The sequence below is a fragment of the Protopterus annectens genome, chromosome 2.part0 (genome assembly GCF_019279795.1).
Source record: "Protopterus annectens isolate FY-2018-M chromosome 2.part0, PAN1.0, whole genome shotgun sequence".
Classification (NCBI taxonomy): domain Eukaryota; kingdom Metazoa; phylum Chordata; order Ceratodontiformes; family Protopteridae; genus Protopterus; species Protopterus annectens.
Genome location: NC_056728.1, coordinates 1,587,303,507 through 1,587,325,793, shown reverse-complemented (window position 1 = coordinate 1,587,325,793; position 22,287 = coordinate 1,587,303,507). Strand labels below are relative to the sequence as shown.

At 41.8% G+C, this 22,287-nt stretch overlaps 1 protein-coding gene across 1 annotated transcript in view; it reads left to right on the top strand.

The window, feature by feature from the left end:
- LOC122792856 (ATPase family protein 2 homolog) overlaps positions 1–20,962 on the top strand; it is a 1,253,755-nt gene extending 1,232,793 nt beyond the window's left edge. The window contains exons 16-17 of the mRNA XM_044060416.1: positions 19,470–19,918; positions 20,798–20,962. Coding sequence (XP_043916351.1) covers positions 19,470–19,918; positions 20,798–20,962 — 614 coding nt within the window. The remainder of the gene's footprint in view (positions 1–19,469; positions 19,919–20,797) is intronic.
- Positions 20,963–22,287: the final 1,325 nt, after the last annotated feature.

The window sequence follows — 22,287 nt, the reverse complement described above, 5'->3', positions numbered from 1 at the left end:
GGAGAACGTCGGACCTAACTAGCTCAGATCAGAGTGGCTCTCTGAGCTGTAGTCTGGGTGTTGAATCCGAGGGGGTGGAATTTTTCCTGTCCGTACTGACCTTGTCAGGTCACGGCCATCTCCTCAGCACTCCGTCCTCTTCGGGCCCGGCTCCGATCCCTTCGGGCCCGGCTCCGATCCCTTCGTTGGATCTGGAAAGAGCAGCTCCCTTACTGGTGTCCCAGGAACCTCGCTTACCCTCGACGTTCGACTGGGTGGAAAGGGTTCTCTCCAATGGATCGAGACCCCGGACTGTCTCTTCGGATTTCACCCCGACTCTCTCTGCTTTGGGTGCAACTCCCATCATTTTATCGCAGCAGGTGGTTTGCTAGCCCCAATGGAGAGGTTTCTCGCAAGCATACATGCAAGAGGATGCACTTGGACTCCTCTCCGGAGTCCCTCACTGAGGACACCGATTTGGAGGAAGGGGAAGGTTCCCTTGATCACCTCCTGAGGATGTCTCCTTTGGAGGCATCCTGGAACTATTGCACTAGAGGGGAGGTCGGTCTGCCCCAAAACCTTCCTCGGATGAGTAGGTGTTCTTGGAGGCCTTTGGCATGAGCCCGTCTACTTCCTGGGTGTCCGCCTCACGCAGATCCCTTAGTGGACTTGGTCACCTCGTGGGCTTGGAAGGAACTGGACATGATGGAGCCAATTCCAAAGCACCTGGATAAACTTTTAAGCCCCTGTGACGACCGTACCCTGGCCCAGCACTCAAGGAGCCTCAATCCTCACCACTAACATCAGGGAGGTCGTCTCATAGAAGAGAAAAGGATAACTAATACACAAAGTAAAGTACAATTTCCCGTAAGTGCACACAGAGATCACAGTCAGTCTGTGGCTGGTTGCTCCCTTGCTGTCCCGGTCCCCAATAAGACTCCCCACTGGCACAGCTGTAGGGTCCAGATCTCAGCCTAACTGGCAAGCTAATCTCTAGTACCCTCTCTGTCCAACCAGTGCTTCGTGTCCCTGCCCAGGTAGCTGATACACCACACACACACTTTGAGAAGAGGTTATACAACCAGACAGACCCTCCTGGGAAAAAGGCTGGCACATGTTCTCCAGCTGTGCCCCTTTACCCAGGCTATATAGTAGTAATTACTGCCACCACCAGCTAATAAAATATCAGCTACTCAAAGGCTCTTAAAAGGGTGTACAATTATTACTGTACAATATTATTATCCAATGGTAGTATGACTAACAGTCAAGGCTTAATTTAGAGTGGCCTATTACAATAACCTCTATAAATATGCAATGTACTCTAGAGCTTATCTGTACACAAAGCAGCCACAGGTAGAAGGTTTTAAAAATATTTAATAATAAATAATTAAAACACAAGACAAAACTACTACACCACAGAGATATCTAAGAGTTCAGAGTTCACACAGAAACTTAAAATAATACAGTAGGACAGGTCTGATTTCAAAGAAAAATACCTAATTAATCTTTACTAGCTTTAACTATTCCTACAAGAAATCACAGTGCTAAAACTTATATGTGAGCATAAGGCAGAGTGATGATAAGGTGGATGTCCAAAGTCAAAATGCTTTCTGGTCTCTTGTGAGAAATAGTATTTACAACATTACTAACAAACATGTCTCTAAGGGCCTTCCACAATTACATAATTTTTGACACTTAGGTTTTCCCAGTATTCATATTGCATCATCTTAACCCCTGGTCTGAGCTCTCAGGCCACAAACTGCATTATTTAGCAATCTAACACCTGCACAGAAACTTACAACAATAGAAGACATTTCACATGTATATTCTAACAGAAACTAGAGCAATAAAGCACCTTCCACATGTAAATTCTGGTCATAAACTTTAGCCTTAAAACAATGGGCATGAGACATTCATCCAGCCGCACTGGAGCTGAATTGTAAAACATTAAAGAGATTCATAAGATCTTTTCAACTTAAAAAGACACATTTGAAATACTTGGCATGGTTTTCCTTACAGCAGATGGCAATGTTGCAACAATCTTGAAGTTCACATTTTACAGTGTTTTCTTACATTTAAAAACACAAGCCTGTATTTTACATTTATTTATACAGTTGATAGAATTATGTATCAAATTCTATTTGACTAGGCTGGCAGCCTTCAACCATCTCTCCCCAATCTTCACATCTCTTCCCCCCCAGGAAACTCAAGCAAGTTTTTCAAGTGCCCCTTGAGAAACATTGCTTGAGAGTGTCAGGTCTGTCTGGGTGTACCTCACTCAATTCCTTGTCTTGAGAGCCCATCTGCATTGGCATTGCTACTCCCACTGCGGTGCTGCACTGACATATTATGGCTTGCAACCCCAGACTCCATCTTAGCAACTTGGCATTGCTGACCGGCTCTGTTTAACCATGTTAGAGGGTTGTGATCTGTCGTCACAGTGAATTTTCTTCCATACAGATAAGGCTGAAGTTTGTGTAGTGCCCACACTATGGCTAGACATTCCTTTTCTACTGCTGCATAGCATTCCTCCCTGGGTTGGAGCCTACGACTGAGATAAACCAGTGGGTGCTCTTCTTCCTCTGAAGAAGTCTGGCTAAGTGCAGCCTCCACCCCATAGTTTGAAGCATCCACCTGCACAACAAATTATTTCCTATAGTCTGGACTGGCTAACACAGGGGGTCCTGCCAAAGCTTCCTTAAGCTTCTGAAATGCCTGCTCACATGCCTGGGTCCATGCTACCTTATCTGGCCTGTTCTTCCTTGTCAGGTCTGTGATGGGAGCAGCTATAATTGGGAACAAACTTTCTGTAGTACCCTGCTGTCCCCAAGAATGCCCTCACCTGCTTTTTGGTAACAGGTGCAGACCATGCCTGAATAGCTTCCACTTTGGCATGTTCTGGCCTTATCTTGCCACTCCCCACTCTATGTCCTTGGTAGGAGACCTCTGCCATACCCACCTGACATTCACTCGGCTTAATGGTCAACCCTGCCCTCTGTAGTCTGCCCAGCACGTCCCTGACTTGCTGAAGGTTCTCTTGCCAGGAATGGCTGTAGATAGTAATATCATCCATGTAAGCAAGGGCAAACCCTCCTGCTAAGATGTGATCTACCAGCCTCTGGAAAGTTGCCGGGGCATTCTTCATCCCAAAGGGCATCTTTGTGAACTCATAAAAGCCAAAAGGAGTCACAAAGGCTGACTACTCTCTAGCACTGGGAGTCAAGGGCACCTGCCAGTAACTCTTGGTAAGATCAATGGTTGTAAAATACTTAGCCCCACCCAGCTGCTCTAGGGCCTCATCTGTCCTAGGCATGGGGTAAGCATCCGATTCTGTGTGACTATTTAATTTCCTGTAATCCACACAGAACCTGGCGCTGCCATCCTTCTTTGGCACCAACACCACTGGTGAAGCCCAGGGACTGTTGGACTCTTGAATCATCTCTAGTTCCAACATCTCCTGTACCTTTTCCCTCAGAGTCTGGTTGACTCTCTCAGGCACCCTATAAGGGGCCTGCCTGATAGGTCTTTGGGGTCCTGTATCCACCTGGTGCTGCACCAGGTAGGTGCTCCCTGTTTTCCCAGTGAACATGCCCCCAAACTCCTGCAACAGTGCTCTGATTTCTTGAACCTGGGTAGGAGATAGCTGCTGGGACATTGCTACCCCTTCCACCGAGGTGTCAGCCCGAGCCTCACTGAGGAGATCAGTCACAAGATCTCTGTCAGACTCCTCCTGCAATCCACTGCAAATGCACAGCACAAGGGCCTCCTTATCATGGTGAGGTTTCATCATGTTAACATGGTACAATTTGTGCCTCTGCTGTCTGCCTAACACTTCCACCATGTAGTTAACATCACTTAACTTTCTTACCACCTTGTAGGGTCCCTACCAAGCTGCTTGCAACTTGTTGTGCCTGACAGGAATGAGAACCATTAACTGCTGCCCTACAGCATACTCTGTAGCTCGAGCATTCCTGTCATACCACACCCTTTTCTGTTGTGCTTCTGCCAGGTTCTCCTGGGCCAGACCCATGAGTTCCCTGAGCCTTGTCCTGAGGTTTAGGACATGTGCCACAACAGACTCTGTGTGAGACTCACACTCACCTTCCCACTCATCTCAAATTAAACCTAGAGGTCCCCTCAGCCTATGCCCATACAGCAACTCAAAGGGTGAAAAACCTGGAGATTCCTGGGGAACCTCTCTGTAAGCAAACAGATGGGGCAAATATTTGTCCCACTCCCTCTTAAACTGATCTGCAAATGCTCGTAGCATGGACTTGATTGTAGAGTTTACCCTCTCGACAAGACCATTAGTCTGGGTATGGTAGGGGGTGGTTTTCATGTGCTTCACCCCACAGGACTTCCACAGACAAGCCAGCAGGTCTGACATAAAATTAGCACCTCTGTCAGACAGTATTTCATTTGGGAAACCTACCCTGCTGAAAATCTCTAGCAAAGCATTTGCCACCTTCTCTGCCTCAGTGGAGGACAAAGCCACTGCCTCAGGGTATTGTGTAGCATAATCTACAATCACTAGGATATACTTTTTCCCTGTGTAACTTGGGGTACTCAGAGGACCCACAATATCCATAGATACCCTCTGAAATGGCTCCTCAATCACAGGCAAAGGCATCAAAGGAGCTCTCACCTTGTCTCCTGCCTTGATTATCTTTTGGCACTGCTCACAAGTCCTGCAGTACCCTGTTACATCTCTGGAAATTCCAGGCCAATAGAAGTTTTGCATAATATGCCTCTGTATATTTTATGCCCATATGACCTGCAGAGGGAATATCATGGGCCATGGCTAGAAGTGCCAGACGGTACGCTCTAGGCACTACCAACTGCTGTACTCTCTCACCTTCTAGCCTTCCCTCAGGGATCCATTCTCTGTACAGTAACCCTTTGTTCCAGTGTACAGATTCCCCCTTCCCTTGAGAATCAGGTGCCTGTCTAGCTACCTGCCTCAGGCCTTGCAATGTAGGGTCTGAGAGCTGAGCCTGTCTCAAGTCTCTCGTTGTAACCCTTCCCAGCTGTCCTTACACAGGAAGTCTGGCATCCTCTGAAAGCGGTGCCTCACTGTCAGCCTGGGTACTACTACTCACCTCTACCTTTGCAGTTACCCCGTCCAAGGAACATCAGTACCCACAAGCAGCTGTGGCTCATATTCAGTCTTACTGCTACAGCGTAGCTCACTCCATGAAGTAACCACCTCAGCAGTCCTGGCTGCAAGTATGCCGTCTGTCTGGGTCTCCCCCAGGCTTCCAGACGCACAAGCTTGTCTCCTAGCCTGACTGTGTTTAACTGCATAAGTACATGGTACTGCCTCATCCAAATCCTTTCCTCTCAGGGCATCTGCAGGATGGTAGTTCCATACCCCTGTTGTCTCAAGACAACCTACTATTGGCATTTTGTCTTTCCCACTTACTGGCTCCCTCACTTTTGGTTCCCCATCTTGCCTCCATGGACATCTGTATGCCACATGGCTCCACTGGTTGCATTCAAAACATTTAACCCTAGCTCCTGGACATGTACCTGGACTAGTGGCTTCCTCTGCTACTGGCGGATTCTGTTGGGGCATTCTGTGCTGCCCACCATGGGTTCCTTTAGACCCATGAGCAGTACTGTGGGTCCCTTTCCTGTGCAGGGCTGCCCTGCTTGCTAGGTATAGGTCTCCCTTCTCCCAACTCCTCTGAAGTAGCACACTGTTTATCAGCTAACCAGATCCTCATGTCCTCAGGCAAAGTGCTAAGGGCTTGTTCGTTTACCAAAAGGTCTGCCAGCCCTTCAAAAGTGGTGACTTGACATCCACTCACCCAACTATGAAAATAGGTGCTCAGTTCAACAACATATTCACATACATTTTTATCTGCCTTGCGTCTATGCTCACAAAACTTTTTCCTATACATTTCAGTTGTTAAATTTAAACATTTTAATAAATTTCTTTTTACAGCAGTATAATCAAAACAGTCAGTGTCATGCATTTTTGCTAAAGAAGTTACAGCTTTACCATGGAGTAAGGGGGTCAGGAACCGTACCAAGAGCCTTTGGTCAACTTCATAGTGTTTACATACCCGCTCAAACATATGAATGAAGCTATCAAAATTATCCCTCTCTTTAGACTGTGGCAGAAATTTACTGACCTTTTATGCTTCTGAGGTCCAGTTACTCCCTTCCCCATTACCTCCATGACTCTTGCGAAGACTCAGCATTTCCCTCTCATGCCTCCTCTGCCATTCATTTTCCTCAGCTTGTAGACTCCTCATTTTCTCGGCTGCTTCTAGTTCCATACGCCTGGCCTCCAACTCATGTCTCCTTAGCTCCAGCCACTGTAGAAATGTTGAGCTGTCCATTCTCCGAGGATATTGCATCTGCACTGTCAGTCTGATTGTCCTCCAGGCTGCTGTTTTCTGTGCAGTTGTAACCAAGGCTGCAATCAGGTCTTCCTTAGTCAGGTTTCCATGCACTAGCCCCCTAGTCTGGCACATCTCCACCAGCTGGCTTCTTATCAGCTTTCCATACTTCTCTGCTGACATGCTGCCTGCTCACCCTGACTAACACTAAGCTAACAAAAGAAATAAAACAATTGTGATCTGAACTCTGAGTATACACTGCGTGGCTGTTTTAGAGTACCAAACACTTTTAGAGATCACTGTACATAAGCTACAGGAATTCACTCTACCCACACCACTAAAGCCAATTAGTATGTGAAGTAGATCCCACCACTGCCAAACACTTGTGATGACCGTGCCCTGGCCCAGCAATCATGTTCCTATGAGTTCAACAAAAACGCATATGTCGAATGCGTTTTCATCGACACATGTAGAGCGAACAGGCAAAAGAGCGAAGTGGCTGTTCAGCGAAATTTTTCCCTGGGAAAGAAGTCGCTTGACCGCTTCATTCTTTTGCTGTGTTCTGAAGTGTAGTGTGGTCCCTTGTCTGGTAGAGCTCCCGAGCGTGATTGTGCAACAGTTACTGACCTTAGGGTTAGGATACGGGTTAAGGTAAGTGCATATGTATGAAAGTGTTTACTGTTGTATATTTTATGTTAAATGAATGGTTGAGTTCCGTGTGTATGTGTTTTCAGTTGTTTACTTTTGTTTTGGGGGAGTAGAGTTAGGGTTAAGGTAAGTATATATGTGTTGGAGCTGTTTATGTGAATGTGTGAGAGTTACTGATCTTAGGGTTAGGGTGCGGGTTAAGGTAAGTGCATATGGTTTAAAATGTTTCTTTTTTTTTTCTTTAAATGTATGTTTGGGTTATGTGCATATGTGTATTTAGTTGTTTACTGGTTTTTGGGGGGTATTATTAGGGTTGGGTATGTGTTTGGAAGTGTGTAATTTGTTTTTTTTTTTTTTTTTTTTTTGCGGGGGTTGGAACAGCAATTTCTTTCCCTAGAAAAGAAATAGCTGTTCTTCGGATTCGAGATTTTCGCTGAAAATGTGTCGATGTAACATCGTTCGCTGTTTTAAGCGTTTGATGTTGCAATATAGACCCGAGCAATCAAGGAGCCTCACTCCTCACCACTAACACCAGGGAGGTCGTCTCATAGAAGAGAAAAGGATAATTAATGCACACAGTAAACTACAATTTCCCTTAAATGCACAAAGAGATCACAGTCAGTCTGGGGCTGGTTGCACTCTTGCTCTCCATGTCCCCAAAAAAGACTCCCCACTGGCATAGCTATAGGGTCCAGATCTCAGCCTTGCTAGCAAGCTAACTTCCAGTACCCTCTGTGTCCAACCAGTGCTTCGTGTCCCTGCCCAGAAGCTGACACACCACACACACACACACACTTTGAGAAGAGGTTATACAACCACACAGACTCTCCTGGGAAAAGTCTGGCACAGGTTCTCCAGCTGTGCCCCTTTACCCAGGCTATACGGTAGTAATTACTGCCACCACCAGCTAATAAATATCAGCTACTCAAAGGCCCTTAAAAGGGTGTCTAATTATTACTGTGCAATATTATTATCCAATGGTAGTGTGATTAACAGTCAAGGCTTACTTTAGAGTGGCCTATTACAATAACCTCTATAAATATGCAATGTACTCTAGAGCTTATCTCTACACAAAGCAGCCAGAAGGTTTTAAAAATATGTAATAATAAATAATTAAAACACAAGACAAAACTACTACACCACAGAGATATCTAAGAGTTCAGAGATCATGCAGAAACTTAAAATAATACAGTAGGACAGGTCTGACTTCAAAGAAAAATAGCTAATTAATCTTTACTAGCTTTAACTATTCCTACAAGAAATCACAATGTTAAAACTTACATGTGAGCATAAGGCAGAGTGTTGATAAGGTGGATGTCCAAAGTCAAAATGCTTTCTGGTCTCTTCTGAGAAATAGTATTTAAAACATTACTAACAACCATGTGTCTAAGGCCCTCCCAAAATTACATAATTTTTGACACTTAGGTTTTCCCAGTATTCATATTGCATCATCTTAACACCTGGTTTGAGCTCCCAGGCCACGCATTGCATTATTTAGCAATCTAACACCTCCACAGAAGCTTACAACAATAGAAGACATTTCACATGTATATTCTAACAGAAACTAGAGCAATAAAGCAACTTCCACATGTAAATTCTGGTCATAAACTTTAGCCTTAAAAACAATGGGCATGAAACCTTCATCCAGCTGCACTGGAGCTGAACTGTAAAACATTAAAGAGATTCATAAGATCTTTTCAACTTAAAAAGACACATTTGAAATACTTGACTTGGTTTTCCTTACAGCAGATGGCAATGTTGCAACAATCCTGAAGTTCACATTTTACAGTGTTTTCTTACATTTAAAAACACAAGCCTGTATTTTACATTTATTTATACAGTTGATAGAATTATGTATCAAATTCTATTTGACTAGGCTGGCAGCCTTCGCACATCTCTCCCCAATCGTCACAACCCCTATGGGTAGACCTGGCTGGAATAAAGGGTCCCCGTTAGATGCTGTGGTGGTAGCACCCACCACCAAGAAGGAACTAGCCCAGGAGAGTTCCTCGATACATCATGACTGAGAGCCTAGGACGATGGATTGCCTAGGGAAGTGGGTGTATGCGTCAACAGCCTTTTCTATAAGGGTGCTGAACTACCTGGCCCATGTAACACTACTACAGCACGACTTGGTTAAGGAACTAGCTGAGTCGCCCCTACAGTCCATGTTGCAGGAGGACAGGCGTACATTCTCCGTGAGGATGGCCGCCTTGAAAGCAGTCTCTAATACGTCCATGCGCCTCCTCTCGCACGCTACCGAGGGAGCAGCTAGGGTGGCTCTGTCCAGCGTTGCCATGTGGTGTCATGCTTGGCTCAGATTGCGTCACTTCACGGAACCCATCAAGGCGTCTTTTGTGAACGCCCTTTATGACAGTTCTTCCCTATTTGGAAAGACCATCCGTGACACTTTGGTCCAGAGTGAGAAGGATGGGAAGACACTGTCTGCCGTCGAGATCCACTTCTCGAACCCTCAAAGATCCTTTTCTCAGAATCAGCGAGGGAAAAAGATGTGGTTCCGGAAGTCTCAGTACTCCCGGGACACTCAGGGCTCTTCTTCCTCTAGAAGCAGAGGGGGCAAGACAGATGCCAGTCCAGAGACAGAGGGGGTCCAGGAATTTTGGGTCTCAAGAAACTTTCTCGGACAGGCCCGCGCAGCAGCCCTGAGGGGTTGCCCGACTGCTCTTCTCCGGAGGCAGTCGGGGGTCACCTGTCGTTGCACCTGACGACATGGTTGTCTGTGTCTTCAGACTGTTGGGTGCTTCAGATAATATCCAGAGGTTATTCAATCCCGTTTGTGGTTCCTCCCACTCCACCCAAACACCTCCCAGACATACCATCCGAGCAAGGGAGGCAGTAGCACTAGAGCTTATCAAGCTGCTAAAGAAGCGAGCCATCAAAACTGTCCCCCGAGATTAGTCCAAATTGGGCTTCTATTCCAGGTTCTTTTTGGTGCCAAAAAAGATGGGGGACTTGAGACCCATTCTGGACCTGTCAACCCTGAACCTGTCAGTTGCCAAACAGAAGTTCCGGATGGTCACATTACAGTCCATCCTGTCTTACCTGCAATAGAGCGACTGGATGTGCTTGATAGACCTCCAGGATGCTTACTATCACATAAAGATGCACAGAAGCTCCAGGAGGTTCCTGTGCTACGGCTAGTGGCCAATCATTACCAGTTTCAAGCTCCACCCTTTGGTCTCACCACAGCCCCCAGGGTGTTCACCAAAGTGTTGGTGGTGGTAGCGGCTCACCTGAAGCTTCAGGGAATTCAGGTCTACCCTTACCTGGATGATTGGCTCCTTGCTGCTCCCACCCGGCATCTACTTTGCCAGACCAGAGACTATTTCCTATGTCTTGCACACCATCTAGGAATTACAGTCAGCACAGCCAAATTTCTTCTAAACCCTGCCCAGGTTATAGAATACATAGGAGCATGGATAGACACTTTACAGACAAAAGTCTTCCTGACCTCAGAGAGAATTCGAAGCTTACTGATGCATGTCGCCTTCATCTATCAGTCCCATCTCCCTGTAGCGGAGTCTAGGTTCTATGGCAGCAATGATCTCACTTGTACTGTCTGCTCATTTACATATGTGAGTACTACAGTGGACTCTAGCAGTGCAGTGGTCTATGTTGGATCTTCCTTTGAGACATCCGATACACATAAGCAAAGTCTGCAAGTCGTCCCTCCTCTGGTGGATGCATTCTTCGGAAATACTGGAAGGACGACCTTTTGTCACAGCCTGCCCAAACCACAGTGACCACGGATGCCCCACAGCTAGGGTGGAGGGGCATTGCTCGAGGAGGACAGTTCAAGGCATGTGGTCACCGATCGAGACCAGTTTGCATATAAATGTTCTAGAGATGAGGGCGGTCCTTTAAGCGTTGTAGGCCATTCATGCCTTTCTCCCTCTAGGAACTATTGCAATTCAGTCAGACAACATGTCGGTGGTCTGGTACATCAGGGAGGGAGGGACCAGATCCTACCCCCTGTGTTGCGAGGCCATGATAGTTTGGGAATGGGTGATCTCCACCTGTCATTTTCTGGTAGCAACGCACATTCCGGGACAGTCCAACATACTGCCGGACAAACTAAGCCGGGGTATTCTGATGCCTTATGAGTGGTCTCTGAATCCTTCAGTAGCGGAGCAGATCTTTCTAGTGTGGGGTCAGCCTTGCTGGGATCTCTTCACATCTCCTTCCAACACAAAATGCAGCGAGGTCTTCGCATTGAACCCCCTGCCGGGGGAATCCCCCAGAGACACTTTCGACCATGCTTGGCCTCCTGGTCTTCTTTATGCTTACCCTCCTTTACCTGCTATTCCAAAGTTCCTCCAGAAGGCACGTCGACTGGGCAGCAAGGTGATCATCATTGCTCCGTTTTGGCCTTGCCAAGTATGGTTTCCCTTCCTGTGGTCTCATCTTCTAGCTCCACCTTGGAACTTGAATCCCCTTCCCAATCTCATCTCTCACCCCTCGAGGGTCCCTCATCTGAACCTGGACAGTCTGAAGCTCACGGCTTGGCTACTCCAGTTCTCTTAATTGCTAGGACTCCCGGTTTGTCTTCTTCGGTCAAGACTGTTCTGGTGGCAGCCCGTAAATTGTCCACCAGGAAGATTTACTGTAGCAAATGGAAGTGCTTTTCCATTTGGGCTTCTCAAAGGGATTTAGACCCTTTCACGGCTCCATTTCTGGCTATCCTTGATTTTTTGACAAACATTTTTCAACAGGGGACTAGCTCATCTACAGTGAAAGTTCAACTAGCTGCCATTTCTAATTTCACATTGGTGAGAACATGGCTTCTTTGGCTTCTTCCAGATTGTGCAAAGCTTTTATCAAAGGTACATTTCTTTTACGTCCTCCGGGAAAGATCCTACCCCCCCCCCCAATGGGATCTTACTAAGATATTGCAAGCTCTGGTTGCCCCTCCCCTTTGAACCTGCAGCAACTGCAGATTTTAAATTTCTGTCTTGGAAGACAGCCTTCCTAGTGGCCATCACCTTGGCTGGGAGGGTCTCAGAACTTCAGGCATTGTCTGTCAGGGTTCCATGTATGGTTTATCAATCTACCTGTTTCCTTTCCAAATTTTAAAAATAAAGCTGAATACAAGTTGCATTTGTTAGATGTTCATAGGCAACTAAGTTTCTATTTACACAGGACCAAACCCTTTCGCACGTCTGACCTGTTATTTGTGTCTTTTTCTAAACCTTTTTAGGTAAACCCATTTCCAAGGTGACCATTGCTAGGTGGTTTTCTCTCTGCATCCTTCAGATTTACAAGGAGTCTCCTCTGGGTCAAGTTAGAGCTCATTCCACAAGGTCCATGGCTACTTCGGCAGTCTTTCAGTCTGGAGTATCTTTAGATGACATTTGTTCTGCGGCTACTTGGTCCTCATCTCTTACCTTTATTTCTCACTATAAATTGGATTTGATTTCTAGAGGGAGAGCATCCTTTGGCTCCTTGGTGCTCTGGAATATCCTTCCATGAAGGCCACCCAGGTGTATAAGTAGCTGGAGACTCTGTCCCACAGATTGAAGATCAAATGAAGTAAACTACTTCAAGTAAAGAAGTTATGTACTCACCATAACATTCCATCTGAGTAGTTCTACTTCATTTGTCTTCAACCATCCCTCCCTCCTTCCCCCTGGCCTTATCATCTCGCCATGTAGCAGAGCACGCTTTTTCGCAGCTTTTGTTTCAAGTAGTGGTACAAATTGTGTGCGATAAGGTGTATTGGATTGGGTTGTTTGGTTTAGGGTGCAGCAAACTCGATCTGAGAGAAGGAAGGTGGTGTATTATGGGTAGGGGGAGGAGCTTGGAGCTCGGAGCAGCTGCTTGTGAAGTTGCTGGCTCGGATCCGATACGGATCTGTATTCCCACAAGTTGAAGGCAAATGAAATAGAACTACTCAGATGGAACATTATGGTGAGTACATAACTTCTTTTTTTGTTGTAGATTACAGAATGACATCACATACATCTGGTTATCTGACTTCTGGTTCCCATGCTACTCCCATTGCTAGAAACTGAACCAGAATTTAGCACATATGTGTTAACACACACACAGCTAGAGCTTTGCTGAAATGTGTTATAGCATAAAACACTTTTACTCTTCCTTTAGGAGCTAATAAACCATCATTTTTACAGACACCGCATCTCTAGCTTCATTCAAGACTGTGAGAACATCTTTATGGCCTAGGCCTAGTAATTTAATTCCAGTACATTTTTCAAAGTTAGCTGCAGCTGGATTGTGATTAACCCCGTCTCTTCCAGTATCCTCTGTTACAATGTATTCATTTCAACAGTTACATTGCGTACATTTAATCAGTTACTGCATGCATGTATATGTCTTTTCTGTCTAGCAGGACCTACTGTTCATATATTTTCAAAACAAGCAAACCTCATAAATACATTTGCAGCACAAGCATCTGTACAAATCAGTTTGATATACAGTTGACACATAATTCTTTACAAAATTCCAGTTAGCTATGCTGGCATATGTTACACATCCACTGCCATAGCAGGCAGTACCTCACATCATCACACACAGTGACACTGATTCACCAGACTGAATAAGGAAGGGATAACCATAAGCTGTAGTGCTACGATTAGGGACATTACAAAGGACTCAGGACCCTTCAACACCCCAGATATGAATATCCATCCATCTGTCCATCCTCAACCCCTTTTTCCCATTTGCTCATGGGGTCAGGGTGTCACTTCAACAGTGACAATCATCTTGAACCAAAGTTTACTTTGCCAGCTGGCTAGCCCTGCCATGGTAGTTCATCTGTACCACTCACTCGCACACACTGTTGCACCTACAGAAAATTTAGAGTGTACAGTCCACCTAATGCATGCCTTTGGATTGTGGGAGGAAACCAGACCACTCAGAGAAACCCACATGACCACAGGGAGGAAATGCAGACTCTGCACAGAAGGTACCCCAGCCTAGAATCGAACTGGAGAACCTCTTGCTGTGAGGTGACAACGCTAACTACTGCACCACCCCAGCTGCCCCACCCCAGATAGGAATATGACCTTGTGTTTTGTGAGTGTGTGTGTGTATGGTGGGGGGGTGAATGATTTTAGGAGTTCTAATGTTAAGGAAATGCAGAGAGCCATTCATGGCTGTGAGGGAGGTGAATCACTGGTATTAAGTAGTATTCTAACCTTACCTAGAATGATGTTCAATGACAAAATACTTGGCTTCAGTAGTTGTCTTACTAACTAGTGTCATTCCATGGAGATCCACTGCATGTCAGATGGTCAGCAGCCCCCCTTTGCATTGCTAATAATAGGCTTCACCTTTTGTCTTATGACATTCGTTTACTGCTTAAATTTTGCATCACCATAGCACTTGTTTTAGGCAAAGTGGACAAACCTACTAAGCAAATTCCCCTTTGAACTCTATCAGGGTAGTTCTGCTGAGTGTCAGAAGTTTGAAAAACAAAATCTGTGTCTCATATCTTCCTTACCCTCAGAAACATCCACATCTGTATAATATTTGAAACAAGGTTCCAGTGCAGCTGTTGCATGTCCTCCTTGACTACATACTGCAGAATTTTATAAAATGGGTGGGAGAAAAATTATGCAGACCTGATTATTATTATTATTATTATTATTATTATTATTATTATTATTCATTGCTATTTTGGATGGACACATGATTTTACCCCTCAAAGAGAGGAGCAATTATTTCATTTGTGTGTAAGAAAGGAAAGGACCCAAGTATAACTCATCCTCTTAATCACCTGTCTTAATATTGAATGATTACAAGGTATTCATGGGAACTGTGGCTGTTAGGATAAGTAAAATCTTGCTAAATCTGGTACATCTAGATCAATGTGGATGTTTAGAGGTTGGTATAATGATTAAGTTCTTCACCTCCCGAGCACAAGGTGTGGAGTTCGATGCTGACATGCAGCTTTTGTGGAATTTGCTTGTCCTTCCCAAGACTCTCTGGGGTTCCTCAAACCTCCACAAAACATGCTGGGTGTTTCTACTTCAAACTCTCCTAAAAAGTCAGTGGAGTCATAGGCAGCAGCATAGAAACTAGGTGGTGCCTATTTGGGGAAGAATTGTGTAGGACAACCACTTTAGGCATCAGCTGTGGCATGCAGTATACTCTAGATAGGAGGATATTGATCAAAGACTGTGAGCTATTTCAGGGCTAGCTCCTGAGTGTTGTAAAAAATTGGCTGTAGGTGATTTGGTCACATTGATTAATGTCACCAAAAATTGACATGGGTTGAGGACTTGGACTTTTTCAACCTATGCCAGGTACCCATGGTAATGGTGGGAGGGGTCTGTGTGCCTCTGTTGGCCAGTGTATGTCCGCCATAAGGCTCAGCAGCTTTAGGGCAATAAGCAGCTGTCCAGCCGATGTCCAGTTGCTCACTCTGGGATAGGTCTGTTAAACAAAAAGTGGGTGTAAAACAGTCAATCAACCAAAATGAACTAAGTTCACTAACAGTATGCAGCTTAGAAGTGGATATCATGATGGTAAGGAGGAGACTGGATATCCTTTCTATCCAAGAGATAAGGTGGAAGGACAGTGCAGCAAAGTCATTTGGCTGAGGATCCAGAGTCTGCTACTCTGTGGATGGACACCTGGAAATTATGTGGAAATTGTGGTGAAGTACAGTTTTCTGAACAGAGTGAAGGATGTCATCAGAATTAGTGTTAGATTAGTATAACAATAATAAGTTGGCGAGGAGTACTGGTTTCCCTGACCATTTTAATTTCCATAGCATTATATGGATCTTGTGAAGCATTTTTTTGGTAGGAAAAACAATTTAGAGATTAAAAATAAGTATCAGAGAACAAATAATGACATAAAGAAAAAGATCTTATAACTTTATATAGGCATGCTATAGTTTGCAAATAGTTTAAAAAGTTTTTATTCTTGTGATAGACTCTATCTCTTTAGATGCAGTTGGGAGAGATTATAATTCATTATTGGGCTATAAAGAACTGAATGGGCAATTACAGTTGCATACTTTGGTGTTTCCAGGAAGTAATGGCAGTGACTCTTTCTTCAAGTCTTTTGGGTTTCTAATACCATGACTGGAATGGACCCCATTCCTAAGTCAAAGTATGATTAAAGTTCATGAAATTAGTATTGTTTCAATCTTTGTGAATTGGTTGTGAATGTAAAATTATTAATGTTTTTGTGAATGTGAAGGAAAAAAAAAACCCTATTTTGTAATAATTGTTCATTCTACTAGATGTATCATTTGTCATGTAAATGTTCCCTGTATTACTTTAAATTTCATTAATTGCTTAGAATTGTATTAACCTAATATTGTAACATGGAGCTTTTCTCCCCGGGCCTCCGCTGAAAATGGTCCTGTGTCCAGTCGGACCCTCCCGGTTAACAAAAACAAAATAAAATAAAATAAATAAAATAAAATCTTTGATGTTGGACAGAAGTGTTCGCAGCATTTGCAGTGTGCTCAGTAATGACGACTCTTGCAATTCATATGGTAACATATATAAGTATGATTGTAAATTCTTTTTTTATAACAAAACAGTGTAAGAAACTTCTCTGTGTGGAAGATTTTCAGTCCATGTATTTCTAGTTAATTACTGTATATTAATCAGATCAGACAATAGTAGTAGAAGTAGCGAACGTAACTCGTCTTAATTCAAAACAAAACAAAAAGTAATAATAGAAAATATATAATTGTACAGCATTACTAAGTATTCGAAAGTAATCCAAGCAAGGCAGGCAGTCTGTTTCCAGTCGAAAATCCTTTATTAAGTACACAGACAAGCGATCCAAGTAAAACAAAAATAGAGTAATAATTTCCTCACAAGCTTTCTAAATATATATATACTTTTTATCAGGCATGGGAGTGGTTTATTGTGCTGTAAAACAAAGTGTTATTGGTACACATGTTAAATTCACATCCCTTCCCCCATCAGTGTGACATTCGAGCTGGTCCTGCCCTACCTAGTAGCTGTCATAATAATATATAACCCTTATGTACTTTAAATAAAATTTATAATGATGTGGTACCTCTTATTTAACCAAATTATTAAGTAGATTATCAAGTCTGTGATTTTATTCAAGACAATATACTACATGGCTGGAAATATATCAACCTTAGTTCATTTGGCAATCAAAAAATATATATATAAATATATACATATACATTTTGCATTTAAAAATCACTTTCTGTTTTCATAACCTATTGTTAACAAAGATCACTTTTGTCCTTCTAGACTTCTTCAGGTCTGTGTGCAAGAACTCTAAAAACCTATATAATTGTATAATTAGTTAGTATTGTTATTGCACATAATTTTGAATAAAGTGGAAAAAAGAACCAGAAAAAAAATAAGAAAAAATGTATGTATGATGATGGAAACAAAATATACACTTAAATTTCAACTGATTTAAAATAGTATTTAAAACCAATTTGTAGAATAAAATAAAATAAAATACAATTAGTCATGTAAACAATGTGGCCTTTCAGTATACAGTCCTTCTGCTATTAGTATATCACAGCCAGCAACAAGATGTTTGACGGTTTCCAGTTCTGTTTTACAAAACCTGTATCTGTCTGTTTCTCCCACATGTTCAATGGACTTTGTAAACTAACGTGTCTGTTTAAGACAAAACTAATTATACATCAGATATTCCGTTAAAGGAACTAAACCTTCATCAGCAAATAAATAAGACGTGTTGGTGTGTTAAGATTCTTAACCCTCACCTCTGAAACAGAATTCCACCACATGTTAAGCAGAGTAGCACCCTCGTCACATTCAAAATAAACCTGGATAAATTTAATAAGCAGCCTCAAATTCTCTTCTGGTCTGTCTTGTCTTGCACCTCCTTGAAGCTACAGATAAATTTTGAATAGAGGTTTTTGCTTAGGCTTGAAATAGTCTGGAGAACTATTGCCTAGTACTTGCCTATGAACCTATAAGCCTAAGAGGCACGTTAAAGTTGACAAGTAGAGGCATTAAATGAATTGTTTAGTTTTTTTTAAACAGAATATTAATGTATTTTTCATATCTCATTGTAATAAAGGCTGTTTTGTTAAATAAGTAGTAAATTATCATTAGTAAATGTATATAGTTTGTTTAGTTTATATTTTTGTGAAACTGAATGCTGAACATGGTCATATAATTGGGGACGTGTTATTTAAATGAAACAGTGATTTACTGATTGTATTCTGAAGCTGTCAAAGGAGAAAGGTGCTAAGTACAATTATTTATTTATTTCACATTTGTTAACCGGGTTGGTCCAACTGAGCAGTTATTGCCCATTTTCAGTGGATGCCCGAGGAGAAAAGATCCAATAATAGATATATACATAGTAACACAAAAATAAGTATAACAGCATATTAATACAAGAATAAGAAAATCATAGCAAAACAGTGTACAAACGATGCATACATACTATGGTTGAAAAAGCATTTACCTTGCAGAAACTGGAAGTTATTTTTGGTGATACATGTATCAATATAAGGCAGTTACAAATAGTACCAGAAGGATTATGCAATTACCAGACAGGAAATTCAGAGGTTAGGTAAATTTGAGTAATATAGAGTAGTTATGGAGCAGGAGGAGGGTGGTCAGGTGGGATCCTGGCATGGGCAGATCCAGTTAGTTTGGAAGAAGAGTTTAGTTCTTTTTTGAAGTTGTTGTTTGTATGATGTTTCGTAGGTTAGAGGGTAGGCTGTTCCAGATTTTTGTCGTAGAAGAGTTATATAGGAGATTGCCTATGTTCAGTTTAGATGTACGTTTCTAGGAAAAGTTTCCCAGCTGCGTAGGGGTCATTGGGGGAATAGTATGAGACTACATTTGTGAGGAAGGGGCAGGAAGTGGGTTTGTTAAGTATGCAGTGGGTTAGTTGGAGTTGGAACAGTTTTATGTGATGGGAGAATTCAAGCCAATGTAGCTTGTGGAGGGCTAAGCAGTGGTGGGTTGGGTTAGGAAGGTTGACTGCAAATTTGACAATTTTATTGTAGGTCTGCTCAAGTCTAGAGAGTAAACAGGATTGAAAATTGATGAGAACTGGTGAACCGTAGAGGAGGCTAGGGAGGAGGTAGGCTTGGGTGAGGGATTGTCTAGATTCTGCAGAGAGGTATTTTGAGTTGCGATATAACAAGCCAAGTTTTTGGTTAGTTTCTTTTATTGCATGGTGAATGTGTAAGTCGAATTTTAATTGGCCATCAACAGTCATTCCAAGCAATTTTGTGTGAGTGTCTTCGTTGATTATTGTGTTATTTAGAGAGGAGATGGAGAATTTAGCTTTGAGGTGGTTATTGTTTTTTGGGAGAAAGAGAAGTAACTTTGTATTTTTGGGGTTAAAGATAAGCTGATTGTTTTTAGCCAATTTTCTACAAGATGGAAGGATTGTTGAGTGTGTGTTTGAAGTAGTGTGTAACTAAGGAGGAACAGATATATAAAGACTCTTGGGCTTTTTTGGAAAATTTAGATTAATTTAAATTCCAAGACAGTATTTTCTTCCTCACGATAGATGTAGTTGACCTTTACTTCTCTATACCACATGACATAGGGATTGAGTATATCACTAGGAAGCTTATCACCCTTGGAGCAGAGAATGACGAGATTTGTTTGATTCAAGAACTCTTAGATGTGATTTTGAACAACAATTATGTTGGTTTCAATGGTGACATCTGCAAACAAATAGTTGGTGTAGCTATGGGTTCCCCATGTGAAGCAAGTTACGCCAACTTAGTTCTAGCTCAGTGGGAACATGACCATGTATTCAACAATGACAATTTTGAAAAAGTAAAACTCTACAATAGGTTTTTGGATGACATTTTTATTATGTTTCAAGGAAGTGCAGATGATGCTAGTAGTTTTGTGGATGTACTGAATAACAGCACCCCATTCCTAAGATTCACTTATACTTATAGTGTAGATACCATCAGTTACCTAGATGTGGAATTGAAAAGGGATGTTGTACGTAGAGGCTTTTTAGCTAAAATATATAGGAAACCTACGTACTCAAACACTCTGTTGCACTTCTCTAGTTGCCACCCGTTCCATCAGAAAAAAATCTGTTCTGAAGGGACAACTAGTGAGAGCTGCTCGAATAACATCTGAAGACTCGCCATTTGACGAGGAATGTGCCTTGTTGAAATAAATGTTCATGAGTCGTGGTTATCCTGAATTCCTGGTTGATGAAATGGTGGGAGAAGTTTGTAGAAAAAGACATTTGGGTACGTTTTATCCTATCTTGACCTTAAAAGAAGTAGATGTTGACCTTGATGTGTTGGATGAGTTGGGGTAAGTGGCCCCCGATGAACACCTACCGTTAGTAAGTATGGGTCAAGTAGGTACTGAGTTGGTGAGTTACAAGAGAAGTTTTATTACCCCTTTCTCCCTGGAAGCAAAATATATTGGTGATATCCTTAGAAGGAACTGGCATTTGCTGACCTTTGAAAAGGATTTGTAGTAGAAATTAGGTGATAAACAAGTAATTATTTTTAAAAAGGGTAGGAACCTAAAAACATTATGGAAAGTACGATTACGAAACCTATTAGAATAAAAGGTACATATAAAGGTGAGGCATGTAATTACTGTAAATTTATATCTACAGGGTCTAGTTTCACAGCGAACCAATGTATATTCAAAGCAAGGGGTCGGTACAGCTGTAATTCTAAATCAGTGGTTTATTTAGCTTTCTGTCAGTCATGTCCTGCTTTTTACATTGGGAAGACTGACAGAAGGCTAAAAGAAAGGATTTATGAACACACTTACCATATAAGGAAGAGAAGTAGCACTAATGCCCTAGTGAGACACTGTAATGAGAATCCATCTCATGCCTTCTTATTCAAGGTGATTGATCAGGTAGTAGTTAATGAAAGAGGTGGACCCCAGCAGTTATTGTTGGAGAAATGGGAACTTATTTGGCAACTTAGACTGAATTCATATACGTTACCTGGTCTGAATGAAGTCACTTCTTTGACGTGTGTTTTAAAGTTAAGAAGTTTGTTGAGGTGATTGTATCACATGGATTGTAATTTATGTCAACCCCTAGGTTAGTTTACACACCCCTTAGGTGTTTTTTCATGGAATGTTTGTCTTATAGGTTCAGTATATGGACTAATGTTCGACATTGATTCTTTTAGTGTTATAGCATTTGTTAAGTGTGTATAACATGTTGGTTATTCCATTTAGACGTCTTCTTTATGCTGTAGATAACTCTTTTATTGATTTAGTGTTATTGGTAATGTCATTTCCTAGTATGTGACGGTAATCCGATCCTACTAATTTGTAAATGCATATTTATATTTATTTATATATTTATGCTTATTTATTATTATATATATATATTTTTTTGTATGTTTACTTGTCTATATTCAAGCATATTTCTTTATTTAATGTATTTTTTGCTTTGGAACAAAAATTTTAGTAGAATGTAAGTGCTGTAGGTATACTCTTTTAAATATATTTCTTTATTTATCGCATTTTTGTTTTGGAACGGATGTTTCAGTACAACACAAGTGCAGCAGGTACACCCTTTGAAGTATTTTGTTTAGCAAGCCTGCAGTTGTGTGTCATACTGAGTATCAGATGTTTTCTTTGTTATATTCGACATTCTGACTTCTCAAATTTCTATTGCTGGCATTATCATTTCTTCATGTTGTGAGAGCAGTTTATATTTGAGGCACAAACATATATTTATTTTTATGTTAAAGAATGGCAGGTACTCCACAACAATCGAAGCAAACCACTGAGTAAAAAATATATTCTTTATTCCATAAAGTAAGCGCTTTCACGTCTCCAAGGATGCTTCTTCAGACTTAAAACAATACTAAAGTACTTCAGCTCCATTTAAATATGGTATCTCTTCTAGTGAAAACCAACTAAATGCCTAATAGAAAGCACATGATAAAAACTCTTAAAGTCACAATTACAATATGTTCTGTACTATATGCACATGTATAAAAAACATTTAATAGTGAAAGATAAAAATATAGATATATGTGTGTGCATGTGTATGGAATGTGTATAAAACAGGGGGTGGGGGGCAAAACACTTGTATTGAGCTTCTACATACAAGAACTCAGTAATAGTACAAAATATTCAAAAATATGTTGAAAAAAAAAAAAAAAAAAAAATATATATATATATATATATATATATATATATATATATATATATATATTAAAAAATATATGTTAAAAACCTTAATATATACATCTTGGCTATATCTTATGTATGCTGATTCTCCAGCTCTTAAAAAAGCACACAGTGCATACAAGGAATAATATAATCAAGAAAACCTTTTTGTAAACTAAGACATTCCATTTTTAAATAAACAT